At 46.4% G+C, this 19,156-nt stretch overlaps 1 protein-coding gene across 5 annotated transcripts in view; it reads left to right on the plus strand.

The window, feature by feature from the left end:
- Positions 1 to 19,156, plus strand: part of klhl5 (kelch-like family member 5) — a 252,038-nt gene that overhangs the window by 65,039 nt on the left and 167,843 nt on the right. For 3 of the 5 annotated variants that reach the window (XM_072496580.1, XM_072496579.1, XM_072496578.1), the window contains one exon: positions 2,911 to 2,986. Coding sequence is in view for 2 of the 5 variants with exons in the window: in XM_072496575.1 (XP_072352676.1) it covers positions 15,153 to 15,529 (377 nt within the window). In the remaining 3 variants the exon portion in view is untranslated. Of the gene's footprint in view, positions 1 to 2,910; positions 2,987 to 14,827; positions 15,530 to 19,156 lie in introns of those variants that run through there. The other 2 variants (XM_072496575.1, XM_072496576.1) reach the window with 1 other exon arrangement.

The following is a 19,156-nucleotide window of genomic DNA, read 5'->3' on the forward strand; positions in this document are numbered from 1 at the left end:
ACTACAAGACGATGAGAACGAGTGAACATAGGCTTTATTATCCAAGAACTTGCCTGCCTGTGACTGCTGTAACAATGAGCGCCGCCCACAGGTGGCAGGTCTATATACCGGGGGGGGGGGGGGCAGAGCCAGAGGCGGAGCACACCAGGGTTCCAGTACAATACATGGAAGGAGATCATGTTACCATTCCCTGGCCATAGGCCACAGTACTAAACAGTCAACTTATATTATGGTGAGTACATTCACCACAGGGAGGAAACCCACACAGACATGGGGAGAAAGTGCAAACTCCACACTGTCATCCGAGGCCGGTATTGAACCCGGGTCCCTGGAGCTGTGAGGCAGCAGTGCTAACCACTGTGCCGCCCAACAGAATTCCCTCTGGATTCCCGCTCACTCCGACCTCTCAGTAATTTTACACTAGCGTGGACAAAGCCTCGGATAGGACCCCTGCACATGCCCCCTTTGAGGCCCTCAATTTTTAGACTGCCGGGAGGATTTACCTGGTATTGGGGAGGCCCTAAAATGAATGGGCTTCTATCTCAGGCAGGAAATGGCGGGGTGCCTCCATCAGAAACTGGCAGTGCCAATGGGAGCATTGGCCATTGCTGTTACTGCACTGTGGCCCTGGCAGAAGATCAGCAATGGAGCCTCAGGGATAAGGTAAGTGGGGCTGGTACAGGAAAGCCCTGGGAAGGGGGAAGAGTGGTTTAGTATTTAGGGCTGGCAAGGTCTTCACCCATGGGGGTGGGACCATGCCTCCAGCAGGTATCTCCATTAGACATAGGCTGTCCAAGTAGGAAGCACCTCCTTACCAGACAGCAGGCACACCCACCGGGCCTCACCTGTTAAATAGCAGCGGCAGGATGAGACCCTCAAGTGGCCACCTAAAGGCCTCAATTGGCCTCTGGGCAGGAAGACTGTCCTCGGACTATTATTCCATTATTCCGCTTCCACTGGTGGTATCCACTAATGGAATCAGGAAGGCAGTGAGGCCTCCACCCTGCAGCTGCCTGCCTGATCACATGGTCTCCCCCGCCTCTGAAACAGTCTCTGGGGTGTGGTAGGAGCTTTAAATTCCACCCTAATATTCCATTATTCTGCTTCCACTAGTGCTTCTGCTGTGGTACTAACACCATTCAGCATACACATATTCACCTAGCCTCCTTCCCTGTTCTTTTGGTGACTGTGCAATTCTGCCCTCTGTTTTTAAGATTGCCACTTGCCAATTTTCCTCTTTTGTACTTTAATTTGGTAATCGATTTTATATTAACTTCTACTTCATCTGAGCCACCTAGCAATTTCTTAATTATGAATAAATAATCATAGTCGAAGTCCATTAAGTTACCAGTTGAATACTTCGGGTTGAGGGCAGGGTCAAGGGAAATGCCGATTCGGGGGAACCATAGATTTGAGCCAGGAAAGTGGGATGGAAATTTTCGGAGATGGGGGAAGAAAGGAATTAGAACACTAAAAGATTTATTTCTTGGGGGTCGTTTTGCGGGATTGAAGGAGCTGGGAGCGAAATATGGGCTGGAGCAGGGGGAAATATTTAGATACATGCAGGTTCGAGACTTTGCCAGAAAGGAGATACAGAGCTTCCCAGTAGAGCCGGCTTCCACATTGCTGGAGGAGGAGCTGACGACAGGGAGACTGGAGAAGGGGGTAGTATCGGCGGTTTACGGGGCTATTTTGGAGGAGGAGAAGGTGCCTATAGAAGGGATCAAGGCAAAGTGGGAGGAAGAGTTGGGAGAGGGTATGAAGGAGGGGTTCTAGTGTGAGTTGCTCCGGAGGGTGAACGCCTCCACCTCGTGTGCGTGGTTGGGGCTGATACAGCTGAAGGTGGTGTACAGAGCGCACCTTACAAGGGCGAGGATGAGCCGGTTCTTTGAGGGGGTAGAAGATGTGTGTGAACGTTGTGGGGGAGGCCCCGCAAACCACGTTCATATGTTTTGGTCCTGTCCAAAGCTGGAGGATTACTGGAAGGAGGTGTTTAGGGTCATCTCTAAAGTGGTGCATGTGAAATTGGACCTGGGCCCTCGGGAGGCCATATTCGGGGTGTCGGACCAGCCGGGGTTGGAAACGGGCATGAAGGCATATGCTGTAGCCTTCGCCTCGTTGATCGCCCAAAGGCGGATCTTGTTAGGGTGGAGATCAACCTCTCCACCCTGTGCCCTAGCGTGGCAGGAGGACCTGCTGGAATTCTTAACGCTTGAAAAGGTCAAATTTGAACTGAGGGGAAGGATGGGGGTTATTCATTATGCACTTTCGGGAATTGGATCACATCGAACATTAGGGGGGTTGGGGGCTGGGAGGGTTGGTGGGGAGGGGAACTGTATGTGTTAATGGTGACTATGGGTGATTCCTGATTCCTTTTTGTCATTTGTTTATGTTAACGTGAGGGCTAATGTCTGGGGCTTGGTGGGAGGATGGGATCGTTGTTATAGATATGAGGATTGACATTACTGATTATTGTTTATTGTTGGGTGTAAATTTGGGAGAAAATGTGAAAAAGGAGAATGAAAAAAATATTTTATTTAAAAGAAATTACCAGTTGAATGCCTTTTGTGTGAGATATTGGAAAAATCAGAACATCATTGAAAAGTTAAGGTGAAACAGATGGGATTGGGCTGCTAACAGATGTTTTCAAAGTTATTTGATGATAAGGGAAGTTTCTAAAATCTAAAGACTGGCTTTGGAAGTAGCTAAGTATATTTCTGTTGTATTTGATACCTTTTGGTCGCTTTAATTCTCGTAGTGATATGAATGTGTTACTATTTTTCAGATATTTAATTACTGCAGGATTCTGTCATTGAATAGCACTCAAGTTATCATCACTTAAAGTTGTGAATCATGCAAAAGTAATTGTATAATATTGTGAGATTTCATGTGAAACCTTCTGTTTTTCAGACTGACTAGGGCGATTGCACAGGTTCTGCATGCATTTTCTCAATTCAGCTGTAAGAAATTAAAAACCTGAATGTCGGTAAGTGATCTTAATTCCATCTAATATTTTTGTACACCTAATGGTGTTATTGCATATTTTATAAGGACAATTGTTTATTATTTCAAATAGAAATGCAGATTCACTGCAGAATTATCTTAAGAACATTAACAAAATCTAATTTTTTTGATAAGTTCAAAGGAATATCAAATTTGATCTTCCTAAAATTATGAAACACTTTGAAGAGTAGCAGTAGAAGGGTGTTTTTCTGAATGGAAGGTTGTGATTAGTGGTGTTCCACAGGGATCGGTGCTGGAGCCTCTGTTGTTTGTAGTATACATAAATGATTTGGAGGAAAATGTAGCTGGTCTGATTAGTAAGTTCGCGGATGACCCCAAGGTTGGTGGAGTGGCAGATAGTGTTGAGGATTGTCAGAGGATACAGTTGGAAGCTTGGGCAGAGAAATGGCAAATGGAGTTTCATCTGGACAAATTTGAGGTAATGCATTTTGCAGATCTAACATAGAGGGGAAATATACTTTAAATGACAAAACCCTTAGGAATATAGAAAGTCAGAGAGATCTGGGCGTGCAGGTCCACAGATCTTTGAAGGTGGCAACACAAGTGGACAAGATAGTCAAGAAAGCATACGGAATGCTTGCCTTCATTGGACGGGGCATTGAGTATAAAAACTGGCAAGTCACGCTACAGTTGTATAGAACCTTGGTAATATTGCGTAGAATTCTGGTCGCCAGACTACCAGAAGAGGCTTTGGAGAGGGTGCAGAGGAGGTTTACCAGGATGTTGCCTGGTCTGGAGAGTGTTAGCTATGCAGAGAGGCTGAATAGACTCAGACTGTTTTCATTAGAAAGACGGAGGTTGAGGGGCGACCTAATAGAGGTTTATAATATTATGAGAGGCATGGATAGAGTGGATGGGCAGGCACTCTTTCCCAAGGTGGAGGTGTCTGTCACTAGGGGACATAGGTTTAAGGTCTGTGGGGCAAAGTTTGGAGGAGATGTACGAGGCAGGTCTTTTACACAGAGGGGAGTGAGTGCGTGGAACGTGTTGCCAGGGGAGGGTGTGAAAGCAGGTACATTAACAGCATTCAAAAGACATCTCCTAATACATGGATAGGATGGGTATAGAGGGATACGGCACTAGGAAGTGCTGGGGATTTTGGCCAGGGTGGTATCATGACTGGTTCAGGCTTGGACAGCCAAAGGGCCTGTTCCTGTGCTGTATTGTTCTTTGTTCTTTGAAAGGGTTAACAGCAACACTTAGAATTATGTTGTTTCCACTGGTGAATTGCTAAAGCAATGACTTGCATTTATATCAAAATACTTTGGATTTGATTATCCTAATGCAAAGAACAAAGAAAAGTACAGCACAGGAATAGGCCCTTCGGCCCTCCAAGCCTGCGCCAACCATGCTGTCCGTCTAAACTAAAATCTTCTGTACATCTTCTGCATTCTTGACCAGCCTGATCTTCCACCATTCATAAACTGAAGCTCATCTGCTGCCCATATTAGAATTAGTGGTAAACTTAAATCCCGGAAGATCTGGAAGTGTGGCAAATTCCAAGGTGGTAAATGTTACATTTCCTGTTGACTGGATCTGAGGACCGCCCCATCAGAGACCCCCCACCCCCCATTAGAGACTCTCTCATTAGAGACTCCCCCATTAGAGACTCCTGCATTAGAGACTCCCCATTAGAGTCTCCCCCATTAGAGACTACCCCATTAGAGACACCCCATTAGAGACTCCCCGATAAAGAGACCCCCGTTACAGACCCCCCATTAAGACCCCATTACAGAGCCCCCATTAGAGACTCCCCATTTCAGACCGCCATTAGAGACGCCCATTATAGATCCCCATTAGAGACCCCCCATTAGAGACCCCCCATTAGAGACCCCCCATTACAGAGCCCCCCTTTAGAGACTCCCCCATTAGAGACCCCCCATTACAGACCCCCCATTAGAGACCCCCCATTAGAGACCCCCCATTACAGACCCCCCATTACAGACCCCCATTAGAGACCCCCCATTAGAGACCTCATTACAGAACCCCCATTAGAAACCCCCATTACAGAGCCCCCATTAGAGACTCCCCCATTAGAGACCCTTCATTAGAGACTCCCCATTACACCGCCCCATTAGAGACCTCCATTACAGAGACCCCCATTAGAGACTCCTACATTAGAGACCCCCCCATTACAGACCCCATTAGAGAACCCCCATTACAGACCCCCATTACAGAGACCCCATTAGAGACTCCCATTAGAGACCCCCCACTAGAGACCCCCATTACAGACCTCCCCATTAGAGACCCCCCATTAGAGACCCCCCCATTACAGATCCCACATTAAAGACCCCTCCATTAGAGACCCCCATTAGAAACTCCCCATTACAGACCCCCATTAGAGACCCCCCATTATAGACTCCCCATTACAGGCCGCCCATTAGAGACCCCCATTAGACCCCCATTAGAGACCCCATTAGTAACCCCATTAGAGACCCCCATTACAGACTCCCCCATTAGAGACCCCCTATTAGAGACACCCTGAATTATAGACCCCCCATTAGAGAACCCCCATTAGAGAACCCCCAATAGAGACCCCCCTCATTAGAGACCCCCCATTGGAGACCCCCCATTGGAGACCCCCCATTAGAGACCCCCGCATTAGAGACCCCCTATCGGAGACTCCCCCATCGGAGACCCCCGTCAGAGAACCCCCATCAGCGACCCCCCAATCAGAGAACACCCCGTCACAGACCCCCCCATCAGAGTCCCCCCCGATTAGTGTTACCCCATCAGAGTCCCCCCCATCATAGTCCACTCCCATTAGAGTTCCCCCATCAGAGTCCCCCATCAGAGTCCCCCCCATCAGAGTCCTTCATCAGAGTCCCCCCCCATCAGAGTCCCCCCATCAGAGTCCCCCCATCAGAGTCCCGCCATCAGAGTCCCCCCCCATCAGAGATCCCCCATCAGAGTTCCCACATCAGAGACCCCCCATCAGAGATCCTCCCATCAGAGACCCTTCCCATCAGAGATTCTCCTCCATCAGAGATCCTCCCCCATCAGAGACCCTCCATATCAGAGACCCACCCATCAGAGACCCTCCCCATCAGAGATCCTCTCCCCATCAAGATCCCCCATCAGAGACCCTCCCCATCAAACATCCTCCCCCCATCAGAGACCTTCTCCCCCCCCCCCCCCCCCCCCCCCCCCCAATTAACAGGGTGATAGCTTCCAGACAGCCAGGTGCCTGGATTATTTAGTTTCATTTCCCTTCACGCCTCAATGCATCTCAAGTACCCTCTTTGAAGCTAACCGCAATGTTTATGAACATCTAAGAGATAGGTGCTTTCACCTCCTCTTTTACTCAGCAGAAGGTCTATTCAGCCTCTCCGCATAGCTACATGTTGGGGAGTCTGATAAGGGATGCTGGGGTTGTGGTTACAGGATTTGCATTGTGTGAAGGCCCTCTGATGGACTTTATGGCAGTTAGGTTACACAGTTATCCCCTTGACCCACTGCGGGGTCCACCGCGTCAGGGCCACACTTGAAAATACTTGCCAAAATGCAGGCCGACGTGAATCCTAGCCAAGAAGGCTGGAGTATCACGGTGGGGGGAGAATTGGATTTCCAGCCCATTAATCGGATGCAAATGGGGTCAAATAACCCAGTTCCATCTTCCCCCTGGTACGGGCATGTAGCTCGCAGCTGCTGATGGCGGGGGACAGGAACGGGGTCAGCGCGGTTTTTAGCCTGATGCTCGATTCTCCACCACATTGGGAACCCCACTACCGGTGGCTTGCAGTGGAGAATCCACCCCTACATATCACTCTCTCTAGCCAGGGGGAAGGCGGTAGCTTTGCGAGGGTTACTTCCCATTGTGAGGATGCCATCGACTCTGCACATCTCTTTGTGGGCACCGCATGTCAACTCTACCCCTTACTGGAACCAACAGGAATTCCAGTCCATCAACATCCAATTGCTGTCTAACCATAGGCAGAGAATAATTGCAGGTCAATGCTTGCAGCAGTTATGATTGCCTTCACTTTGCCAGCTCCATTTGAGCTACCATAACAAACCAAAGGTTAAATACAGGATTTGGTGTGACATACTGATGTTGCCGTTGAGGTTCATGTAAGAGAATTACTTCATGAACACCCTGGATGAATATAGCCTCCTGCTGAGATATCATCTCCCTCACCTCCTCCCTCTTCCAGCAATTTGTCCTGCTTTACATAACCTCTGCCATTCTCCAAGTCACATTGTATTCCGAGGCGAATGTTTATTTGTGTATCCATGTCTCAGGGCAACTGGTTTGTGCAGAACTTTGAAGCAATCAAAAATGTCCTTCAGCACCTGCCTAACTGCTTGCTGCAGACTTTTGATATAATGCAGACAATGTACGCCATGCTGCCATGCAGAATGTGATTGGGCAGACCATAGATTGGTTTAAACAATGCTTCTGATACCTTGACCACTCTGGTGGAGCTCTCCAGTACTTGGCAGAATGTGTGCCTAGATATGTGGAGACCTGTTGAGAATGTGTGCCTTGATGTGTGGCTATCTGCTGTATACTGCACAACCTCACTACCATGAAGGGGGCAGCCCTTATCACAAGCTATATGGCAATAATCAGGAAGTGAAATGAAATGAAAATCACTTATTGTCACAAGTAGGCTTCAAATGAAGTTACCGTGAAAAGACCCGAGTCGCCACATTCCGGCACCTTTTCGGGGAGGCTGGTACGGGAATTGAACCCACGCTGTTGTCCTGCATTGGTCTGCTTTGAAAGCCAGCTATTTAGCCCAGTGTGCTAAACCAGCCCCTGAGGACCATAAGGAGATGAAGAGGAAAAGAGAAGGTCCCCTTAATCGCCCTTTTTATTGGGGAATCTGTGAAAAATCCATCCGAGTTCGATACCAGTAACCACAGTTCCACACCATATCTTCCCTCTGTCACTGACCATCACAGTGTTCACTTGGCCACAATGCAAAAATAAACAACAGAACAAAATAATAATTCAAAGCCAAATTTATGAATGAAAGCATGCCATATTGCATATATATGTTAACTAATCATCCTTGTATATTCCCTTGAAACCTGTGTTCTGTGTGCCCATTGTGAGGATCCCACAATAAAGACTGTTGGATTTATGGAAAATTGACACCACTTTTACATCAAAAAGGAGAGTGGACACACTGCAATTGAAACAAAATGAAGTTGAGGGATCAGGTGACCTTTTTCTTTTCTGTCAATATACATGGATCTAGATAAGGCCCAGGAAGCTACTCTGCATGCCTGGACAAGACAAAATACAAAAGCTCTGTCAGACCATTTTATTGAGAAGGCAATGTAACAAGGTAATGCATTTTGGAGGGTCTAATGCAGGTAGGGAATATACAGTGAATGGTAGAACCCTCAAGAGTATTGACAGTCAGAGAGATCTTGGTGTACAGTTCCACAGGTCACTGAAAGGGGCAACACAGGTGGAGAAGGTAGTCAAGAAGGCATACGGCATGCTTGCCTTCATTGGCCGGGGCATTGAGTATAAAAATTGGCAAGTCATGTTGCAGCTGTATAGAACCTTAGTTAGGCCACACTTGGAGTATAATGTTCAATTCTGGTCCTCACAGTACCAGAAGGATGTGGAGACTTTAGAGAGGGTGCAGAAGAGCTTTACCAGGATGTTGCCTGGTATGGAGGGCATTAGCTATGAGGAGAGGTTGAATAAACTTGGTTTGCTCTCACTGGAACGAAGGAGGTTGAGGGGCGACCTGAAAGAGGTTTACAAAATTATGAGGGGCATAGACAGAGTGGATAGTCAGAGACTTTTTCCAAGGGTAGAGGGGTTAATTACTATGGGGTATAGATTTAAGGTGCGAGGGGCAACGTTTAGTGGAGATGTACGACGCAAGTTTTTTACACTTGAGGGTAGTGGGTGCCTGGATCTCGCTGCCGGAGGAGGTGGTGGAAGCAGGGACGATAGTGATGTTTAAGGGGCATCTTGACAAATATATTAATAGAATGGGAATAGAGGGATATGGACCACGGAAGTGTGTGTGAATTAAACCACCTCCCATACCGGCAGGACCAGGCGGTGTGGGCGGGCTCCGGGGTCCTGGTGGGGGCACCGGGTGACAAGGCCCCGGGGGGGTGCTTCCCCGGTGGCCTGGCCCGCGATCGGGGCCCACCGATCTGCGGGTGGGCCTGTGCCGTGGGGGCACCCTTTCCCCTCCGCATCGTCCATCAGCCTCCGCGCTGGCCGATGCGGAGGTGACCCCCCCCTGCGCATGCGCGGGGATGACGTCAGCAGCGGCTGATGCTCTCGCGCCTGCGTGGTCTTCCGCCAGCCGACGCAGTCCCTTCGGCCCTGGCTGGCATGGCGCCAAAGGCCTTTCCCGCCAGCCGGCGGCACGCCAACCACTCCCGTGATCACCCCTAAAGGTGAGGGCTTGGCACCTAAAGGTGCGGGGGAATCCACACTCTTGGGGCGGCCCGACGCTGGAGTGGTCCACGCCACTCCATCCCGCCGGGACCCCCGCCCCGCCGGGTAGGGGAGAATCCCGCCCCATTTGTGAGGACGGTAAAAAACAGATACTTTGGTCGCAAAGCAGAAACCAGGACCGGGATTCTCTGACCCTGCGCCAGGTCGGAGAATCGGCGGGGGGAGGGGGGCACGAGAATCTCGCAACGCCGCCCCGACGCCGGCTCGCCGATTCTCCAGCGCCGATTTTCGGACAGCCGCGTGATCGCCGCGGCGGCGGTCTGGGGCCGTTAAAAGTGCCCCACCCCCAGCGATTCTCCGGGCCTCGACGGGCCGAGTGCCCGCTGAGTCCCGCTGGCGTGGGTTACGTATGGTCCCACCCAGCGGGACCTCAAAGTTCTGTCTGCGGGAGCCATCCTGGTGGGGGGAGCGGGGGTATCCGACCCCGGGGGGAGGCCTCCACGATGTCCTGGCCTGCGACCGGGGCCTACTGATCGGAGGCCGGGCTAGTTCCGTGGGGGCCTATGTTCCTCCGCGCCGGGCCCCTGTAGGGCTACATCATATTGCCCGGGGCCGGCGCGGAGATGGGAACCCACGTGCATGCACGAACTCATGCAGGCCGTGGCCCGCGCGCATGCGCGGACTTTCGGTTGCTGGAGCTGCAGACACCACTCCAGTGCCGTACTAGCCCCCTAGGAAGGGGTGAATACCTGCCAGTTGAGGCCCGTTGACGCCGGAGAGGCTCGCGCCACTTTTAACACCTGCGTCAGAACTTGGCCGCAGGATTGGAGAATCCCAGCCCAGGTTTCTGATAAGTGACATTTAAAAAGACACATGTTTGGAAGCAGGGGACAAAAAGAAAGACGAACAGTTCCAGACCAGCAAAAAATAGGGCCCTGCCCAAAATCCATTAGGAGTCAGCAAATTCAGGTTGGCCTTTACCTACCTATTTGAGGAGCCAAACAAAGTTCTTGATTCAGAAGTTGGACCGAACCTTCAACTGGAGTGAAGCCAGAGTAACCTGCTACACGAAAAAGTAACCCGCTGCAAATCCAACTTTATAAAACATACAACTTCCGTTTCTTCAGTGAACCAAAGAGAAAATCACATCAACGTGCCTAGCCTTCATCTTGAAAAAAATCAAGTGTGACAATGACGGATTAGGACCGAAGTGCATGCTACCTCTTTTGTAATCACCTTATCTTGTTGAGAATAATAAACATTTATCATTCTTATTATGAACTTGCCATTTGCCTGTTCTTAAGAGTTGCAGCACTCAGGAGAATAAACATTTTTACTTTAAAACAACTGTCTTCAGTCAATCAAGAGGTGGAAAAAGAGAGAGCCATCCTACTATCTCTCTCCTGTCCTTAAAAATGTCCTACTTTTCCAATGTAGTGCTGCCCCAGTTGATGCAGCATGGGTGAATGGTAGAAGGTGTTGACCTTCAATGGAGAAGACTGATGATGAACTTGAAGTATGCCCTTGAGCAGCTCTGGGCCCAGAAGGCCTGGGCTGCAGATTACACTATCTTGACATGGATGCCAGCAGTCTAAAATAGCTGGATGATGGATAATAGCAAGCATGCTAGCATAGAAGAGGGGGTGGGAGGATAAATTTGGCCTTTGAGAGAGAAAAGAGCAGGATAATTCTTGACGACCACACTCTTTCTGCTAACTTCCCTTTGATGCTCCTGTTGACGCAATGGCATTGCCATCGCTGAGCCTCCTACTACCAACATTGTGGAAGGGTTGCCATTGATCAGAAACTGAATTGGACCAACCATATACCGTGACAAGTGCAGACCAGAGACTAGGAATTCTGCAGCCATTAACTCAGCAGCTGACTCTCCAAAAACCTACCCATCATCTACAAGGTACATGTCAGGAGTATGGTGGAATATCCTACACTTGCCTGGATGAGTGCAGCTCCAGAAACATTGAAGAAGCTCGCCACCATCCAGGCAAAAGCAGCCCACTTGATTGGCACCCCATCCATAATCTTAAACATTCACTCCCTCTATCACCAATGCAAAGTAGCAGCCGGGTGTACTGTCTATAAGATGCACTTCAGCAATTCGGCAAACCTCCTTCAAAAGCACCTTCCAAACCCGTGACCTCTACCACTTAGAAGGACAAGGGCAGCAAATACATGGGAACACCACCATGGGAACACATGGGAACACCACCAAGCTCCCCTGCAAGCCACACAATATCCTGACTTGGAAAAATATCACTGTTCCTTCATTGTAGCTGGGTCAAAATCCTGGCATTTTCTTTCTTAAAGCAGTGCAGGTACATCTCTACCACATGGACAGGGGATCAAGAAGGTGACTCACCACCACCTTCTCAAGGGAATTTAGAGATGGGCAACAAATGTTGGTCTGGCCAGCAGAGCCCACATCCCATGAAAGAATATGTATTAAAAGAAGCTTTTTAATGGTGCCTACCCATCAGCTTCCCTCTCTAAGCTGCCTATTCAAAGCACTAATCTGAGTGCTTGGCAGCAAAACCCATGGACGACTTTGCCTCTGGTGAGCTAGCATCTGTCCTTTCCCCTGCCCTGGCTGCAGGCCACTCGTACCAGTCCCAACACATCCAAATCCTGACTCTAAGCTATCCTCTAAATTATACTTGAGATAATAGTTGCGAGTGTGAAATTGAGCAGTGATGCATTTGTATCATCACTGTTTTCTTGTAGTGCCTGGCCAGGTTGGTCTATTGGGCATCTGAAAGGAGAACGGCAGGTGTAAGGCTGTGGTGCAGGGAGGGGAGGAAATTAAGAGGTGACACTTACCCCATCGCTTGTTTATGCCTTTAAATCAGAAATAAGTGTGGGATGGGGGTGAGGTAGGCTGTAAGGAGGAGGGTTAGGTGTGTGGATACCGTTATTTTCGATGGTTATGGCCCTACCACTGGCCACAGACTCAATAATAACCATCCCAATAATGGCCAGCACGGTTCTCCTCCTTGTGGATTGGAATGTACAAGTGTGCATGGCCCTCTCCAGTAAGCTCTTCCTGCCTCCTACTGTTTCACATTCAGTTCCTCATTGTTATTTCACTTTCAATTCCACATTTCCCTCCCTTTGCCCTGCAAGAGAGAGGGAAATGTGGAATTTAATGTTGTGTAACTTGGGTAATGTGCCAGTTGAATACTGACAAATGTTGGAAGCTGGGAGATGTAGATGGTGAGATTTGCAGCAGTGCTAAGTGCGTGAGTGTGTAATGGAGCATATGAATGTCAGAGATGTGTCCTGGGTGATAGAGGTTAATGCTAGGTAAGTGGAGGGGGAGGGGGTGACATGATTTGAACAATATCTGAGGGTAATGATGAAAGTTGTAGGATATGGCATTTGAAGATGCATTCACTGACCTTCGCCACTTGTGGGAGGTCATTGAACGTCTTATGGCACTGCATGCAGGTTCTCAGGCTTGAGTGCCGATATTGACTTCCACTGATATATGTTCTCACTGCCTTCTGAACTTGTGTCCGGAAGGCTTCTTGGCCCTGGACATATGGGCCATCTCTCCTCCTCTCCATCTCCTCCGCAAGGCCTCTTATACAGTGTTCAAAACCATGGAGCCCACTGTCTCTCACATTCTATCATTCTTCACTATTTCCATGGTCCCAAGTCACTTCCTGCAAGACTGCCAACACTATTCCAGCCACAATGCACCTTTAAGAAGTACAGGCTAACTTTAAATGATGCTAGGTATTTACCGTACTGGCCCCATGCTGATGCACCCAGGCAATCAAAAGTGCTTTTAGCATTGGCTTGATGCTGAGATGATTGAAATGAGCATGTAACACAAGCCAACATGCTGTCTGCATTGCAATCAGGGGGCTCGGGTTAATACTATGTTGCAATCACCATATCCGTTTTCGAAGCCATCAAATTTAGCCACTGTAATGATATGTTATCATGTAACCAATGGGTAATCAGAACTAGACATGTAACCAATGGGTAATCAGAACTAGACATGTAACCAATGGGTAATCAGAACTAGACATGTAACCAATGGGTAATCAGAACACCCAGCGGTGGCATCGCCAGAGCGCATTACACGACCACTATAAAACACAACACACACAAGCTCTCGGCCTCACTCCCCGGCAGAGACCGAGAGAACAGAACGAGTGTAGCAAGTATCACAGTCAGGCCACCACATGTGGTTTGGAGTCAGTTTATATAGCTAGTCAAGTTTACTGTGTTGCTAGAGTTAGATCAGCAGAGTGTCGAACTCATTTAGTAGCTTTGTTAATTGCTCAATAAATACTTTTAACTTACCTCGAAGACTGGAGTATTCTTCAACATCGTCTACAGCAAGTAGTGACTTATGTTACTCAAATAACATAACAATATAGCCACCAGATTTGTTTTTACTTCAAATGGCTGCTAAAGTAGAGACCATAACATAATTGATCAAATTGTACAATTATTTGCAAAGGAGGCTTATAATGAAAATGGGGAAAGGGCACAGTAAAAGCATTAGGTTGATAGCATTGGCATTGGTAAAGATGTGATGGATTGAATAGCATCCAGCTCTGTTGTAATTTCTATGATTCTAGTAACAGTTGCCATAAAAGCTACTTCCCAGAGGAAAAATAAATTGAAGTTTCAGTCTGAATTATGAAGGTGCAAAAGCACTGGTTCCAGTGACAGTCAAAATATAGCAAATTACGCCAAAGTAATGGTTCTGGAGCTGGGTTGAGACTATCCAAAAGAAGCCAATCGATTGTGATTTTTTACCCCATCTGAAAGAACTGATTACAAACCCTGCAATGCAAAGTGAAAATTGTGAAACATCTGAACTTCAATTTTAACATGTTCAATATTGGTGCAGACCCAAGACAATATTTAATAGATTTGTTCTGTAATTATCGAGAATCATCACTTTTTACGGTAAAATGTGAGTAACTGATTACTAAAAATCCAATCATGTTACGTAGCACTTCAGACAACTGAAGCACTCAGAATCTAACAACAAATTCCTTTAATGTTTCACTTCTAGCCCTCCACAGCGAAGGTAGCTTTTTTCAATCAATTGTGGAAATGAAAACAATGATTTTTTAAAAAACTGAACAATTTTTATTACTCTTTGAAATTCTATGTTTTCAAAAAAAGAATTAAACACATAAGCTTGAAAGACGCACAAAAACATGAGATATTAATATTGCTCTTCATATTGCAGTAAGATGCCAAGGAGAATATTTCAAGGGTTAATATAATAAGGAGGAAGGAATGTGATTGGAAAAGATTGTGATAGGTTGCTACATGTAAGTTACTCTTACATTCATTTGTGGCTCAGAGGAAGGGGAGTGGTGGTGTTCAGCTTTCAAAAAGGGTTTAATGAATGCTGTCAGTGTTTTTTGAAAGCAGCTGGTCGGGTGTAGAGATGAAGATGATGTGAAGTGCATTCATTGTTACAGTGCAAGTTGATTAAGAGTTGCACTTGATTGAAGGCACAGGCTTCTCCCTGCCTCCACTTCACATTATCCTCATCATCTTTGTCAATGCTTGGTATTCTGATGGTGGAGATTTAAGAAGATTTTATTTCCACGTAAGGCAATCTTGTTTCAGTCAGGCAGAAGCAGGAATCTGGAAAGCATATCTATTTAGACCGAGCTGTGCTCTATTCTGTGCTGCCTTACGATACAGCAAGAGCCTCCTCTGTTGCCTTGACAATTGCTTAGGTGAACAGAGAATGTCTGTTTCTCGCAAAGAATTTGATGTGAAGCAGATTTTGCGCATCCGGTGGCGGTGGTTTGGTCACCCTGCATCCCAACCTGCCACATCCAACGACAGTCGCCGCGGAGATTTTTGGAACAAAGAGCAAGGTGCATCAAATAATGGAAGGAAATTCTTAGACCCTGGGCACCTGCCCCTACCATTGGCTTCCATTAACTACAAGAGACCCAGCCAACAGGAAATTCAGAATTCACCACCATGGCATTTGCCCCACGCCCCAGATTTTCCTGTGCTTGAGTTTACTGCTGACAGTTATGAGGGCACACGTTGGCATGACAAACATGAAGATGAAGGGAGTGAAGAAGAGAATGAAACAGACAGCAGTTCCTGCAGGTTAGGAATAAGGATTTAAAACAAGGCAGTGTCAATATTACTATCAGATGCATTTTATCTTTTTTCATCCCATTAGTCTAGCAACCTGTAAAATGTCCCTTTTTAATACCTATGTTATGTTTGCAATGTGTAACAGTGTAAAATTTGATCTGAGCCTGAAGAATTTCATAGAATATATATATTATATATATGCCTTAATTTTAATGGCATTATATTTAATATATATTGTATATTATGTTAAATATGATCTTTTATAACATGCAACTTGAATCCAAGATTAATATATTGTCTGGTAAAAGAATGATAGTTGGCTGTAAATGATGCAGTGTACAGCATAGAGTAAATTGTTTCTTATCTTAATCTGAGAGATTACAATGCAGCAAAAGGTGATGGTCCTTTCTACAATCTAATAATATATAAACACACTAATGTGTGTGTCAGGTGAAAACTATTACTCCGAAGACTCTCTGCATGACAATAATACAGTACCAAATCTCACAGTGCAGACCTGGAAAATATTGCACAATTTTAATTTTAATTAAATAAATATTTTTCAAGTAAATAGATGTAAATGAGGACAAGTTAGATTTTATTTAACTTCTTTCTACAACATATTTCCCCTTTGTATTGTAACCTCTCTTTAAAGTTCTCTGTTTCTAATTTTATTTTAAAAATACATCTGATTTGCCAAAGTTATCCTGCAAGTACTTAGAATAACCAAATGGGTTTCACAGAATCATAGAATTCCTACAGTGCAGAAGGTGGCCATTCAGCCCATTGGGTCTGCACTGGCCCTCTGAAAGAGCACCCTACCTAGGCTCCCTCCCCGCCCTATCCCCGTAGCCCCAGTTGTTTCACAGCTCCAGGGTTCCAGGTTCGATTCCCGGCTTGGGTCACTGTCTGTGTGGAGTCTACACGTTCTCCCCGTGTCTGCGTGGGTTTCCTCCGGGTGCTCCGGTTTCCCCCCACAGTCCAAAGATGTGCAGGTTACGTGGATTGGCCATGCTAAATTGCCCTTAGTGTCCAAAATGGTTAGGTGGGGTTACTGGGTTACGGGGATAGGATGGCGGTCTGGCCTTAAGTAGGGTGCTCTTTCCAAGAGCCGGTGCAGACTCGATGGGCTCAATAGCCTCCTTCTGCACTGTAAATTTTATGATTCTATGATTCATTACAATATGTATGTTATCTTAAATAGCTAATAACACTAGATTTAAAGGTAATGTACAAATACCTGTGTAACAAAAAAACTTCATAGCAGGAAAATAATCAGCGCAGCTAAGTATTTAAAGGATTTCAAATGCAATTTAAAGTTACTGATAAATCGTTAATGGTACAAAGTCAATATTTGACTTGACTGCTGTTTTAGACACAGATTTATAACTATTTTCTGATCCATGAACGCATTTGACACATCAATTTATTAAAGTTGATGAATTCATAGCTAAGATGTGAGGATAGATTGTTTCCAAATCTGCAGTTCTTGATTTTAGACTTTTTGTGCAGAAAATTTTATTTTATTTTGAAGCCACCTTGATCTTTGCGAGTGATGTTCTGGTGCTGTTGGGTGGAAGTGTTGCCTGATGAGTGATGATGCTTCCTGTGGTTGTGTTTATCAGTACAGTAACGTGGACAATCCAAGAAATGGGTCAGGACTGCAGGGGAATGTGCAACTGCAGCATTTCTAAACTAATAAAAATCTATGATTGCTCTTTTAAGATTTTCCTTTTGGTAAAAGGTAATTGACCAGAATGCTTCGCTTGTGGTCATGCTTCATGGACCATTTTATTTTTTAAGAAATTATATTTTTCCAAACCGAACAACATGTGCAATTTTGTGAAACAGACAAAATCAATGAGCTTTCTTCAAACATATGTTCTTTGTTAACTCTGGGGAATAACAAATCCAGATTTTCAGAGTACTTGGCTGTCCTTATGGTTTCTGTCACTAACCTACTCCTAATTGGAAGAAGGATTCTGTCACAGATATTGGAGGTCACTGTGGGACAATTATAGGATACTACCTAAGTGCGCTAAGTATGGTCAAGGTTCAGGCAGTTGAATACTGACTGGGAATGCATTACTGTAACTTTGGCCGGAACTTCCTCTGAGTGGCAATCTCCAGCGGATTGCCAATCTTGATGGATTTACCCATGTTGAAAATGCAAATCCCCTGTCTCACCCAACCGTCCTCACTCAGGCTGGGTGAGTCAAGAACAGCGAAGCATGCCCCCTGCTGCATTGGCGAGGAGTAACTGGGATGCAGAGTACAAAAGAAAGCACCCTTTTTATGTTTTGGTTGGGCAGGGAGATTGGGGGGTGGGGGGGGAGCCGGACTGCGAAGATGAAGAAGGTCGGGTCAGGGGTGGTGTGTGGGATCTGTTCAGGGGTTGTGTGCGAGGCTCATTCTGAGTTTAGTAAGTAATTATGCTGGAGTTAGAAGTGATTTTTTTTTCCCCCCTTCTAACCCGTTCAGAGTACCTATCAGCGTAAAGCTAGCAGAACCACCCAAGGTTCGCGATTTAAATCGCTTCTGTCAGAAGGTTCCCAGCCCAGCGCAATTGTCCAGAGGAAGTTCGCACTTCTGGGTAATTGTCAGGTAAACCTTTATGCAGGAACTTCCGAGAGGGATTCTCCAGTGCATCATTGGGGTATCCCCTAAATACGACGCTGGGGAACCAGGAAATTATGGGCTTTTATATTTCACAACATGTCACTTTTAATTCGAGGAGTTTTTTGAAGGGCTTAAATTTCTTTAAAACTTTATATAAAACAAAATATAAAAGAAATTTTATGTGGGCTGAGGAGATGCCTCCAATGTAAATTACCTCAATCTTCACAAATTAGAAGCAACAATTGATTTCTCCTCACAAATTTTGATTTTTGAAGTATATCTTTCTATGGAGTGGTTTCCACATGAGAGCAGGATTGAAATGAATCTTCCACATGCCACCCCACACTATGTGAACCCTACCCAATAACGTATTAACTATGTAAGATGGGCGCCTGCTGGAACCCCCCATTACCAAAAGGGAATCCAGCAGTATCTGGAAGCATTACTTTGGCAGTGCTACAGGGTGACACCTGCTATGGCACCAGAAGTGGATAGAGCCATGATTTCAGGGGTAGAATTTCTAATACAGGCTCTCCATGAGCCAATTGGCCAGGAAGAGGTGAGTGGTCTTTTGTGAGGGAGGCAAGTCGGCCACTGCGCCTACTCCCTCCAGAAGGCTTTCTGACACTGCACCATGACGGGCTGCCAATTCCTACCCGACAGCCCTGTGGATTGACTAAGAATGTGAGGAGAGGAAGTGGGCAAGAAGATGGGCCCTGCCATCGTTTGCACATACTGGGTGGTCTTAACGTTGTCAGTCCAATTCCTTACAGAAGAGGAAAGGAGTTCAATCTAAGTCAGCATTAGGCTTCTCCATCCCTTAATCAGCTTTATTGCCTGAAATCAGGGGAAAGTCCAGCTCTTAATAGACTTCCTGCTCCTGGTGACCTATGATTTTGTTCTTTAAAATTATCAGAGCAGCTGCAAGCTGTGGGAAGCAGTTAGAGAAAGCCTCCAGCTGAAGAGGGTCTATCTTGTACTGGTTACCAATTAAAAAATAACCCAGATCAAAAAATG

The sequence above is a fragment of the Scyliorhinus torazame genome, chromosome 3 (genome assembly GCF_047496885.1).
Source record: "Scyliorhinus torazame isolate Kashiwa2021f chromosome 3, sScyTor2.1, whole genome shotgun sequence".
Classification (NCBI taxonomy): domain Eukaryota; kingdom Metazoa; phylum Chordata; class Chondrichthyes; order Carcharhiniformes; family Scyliorhinidae; genus Scyliorhinus; species Scyliorhinus torazame.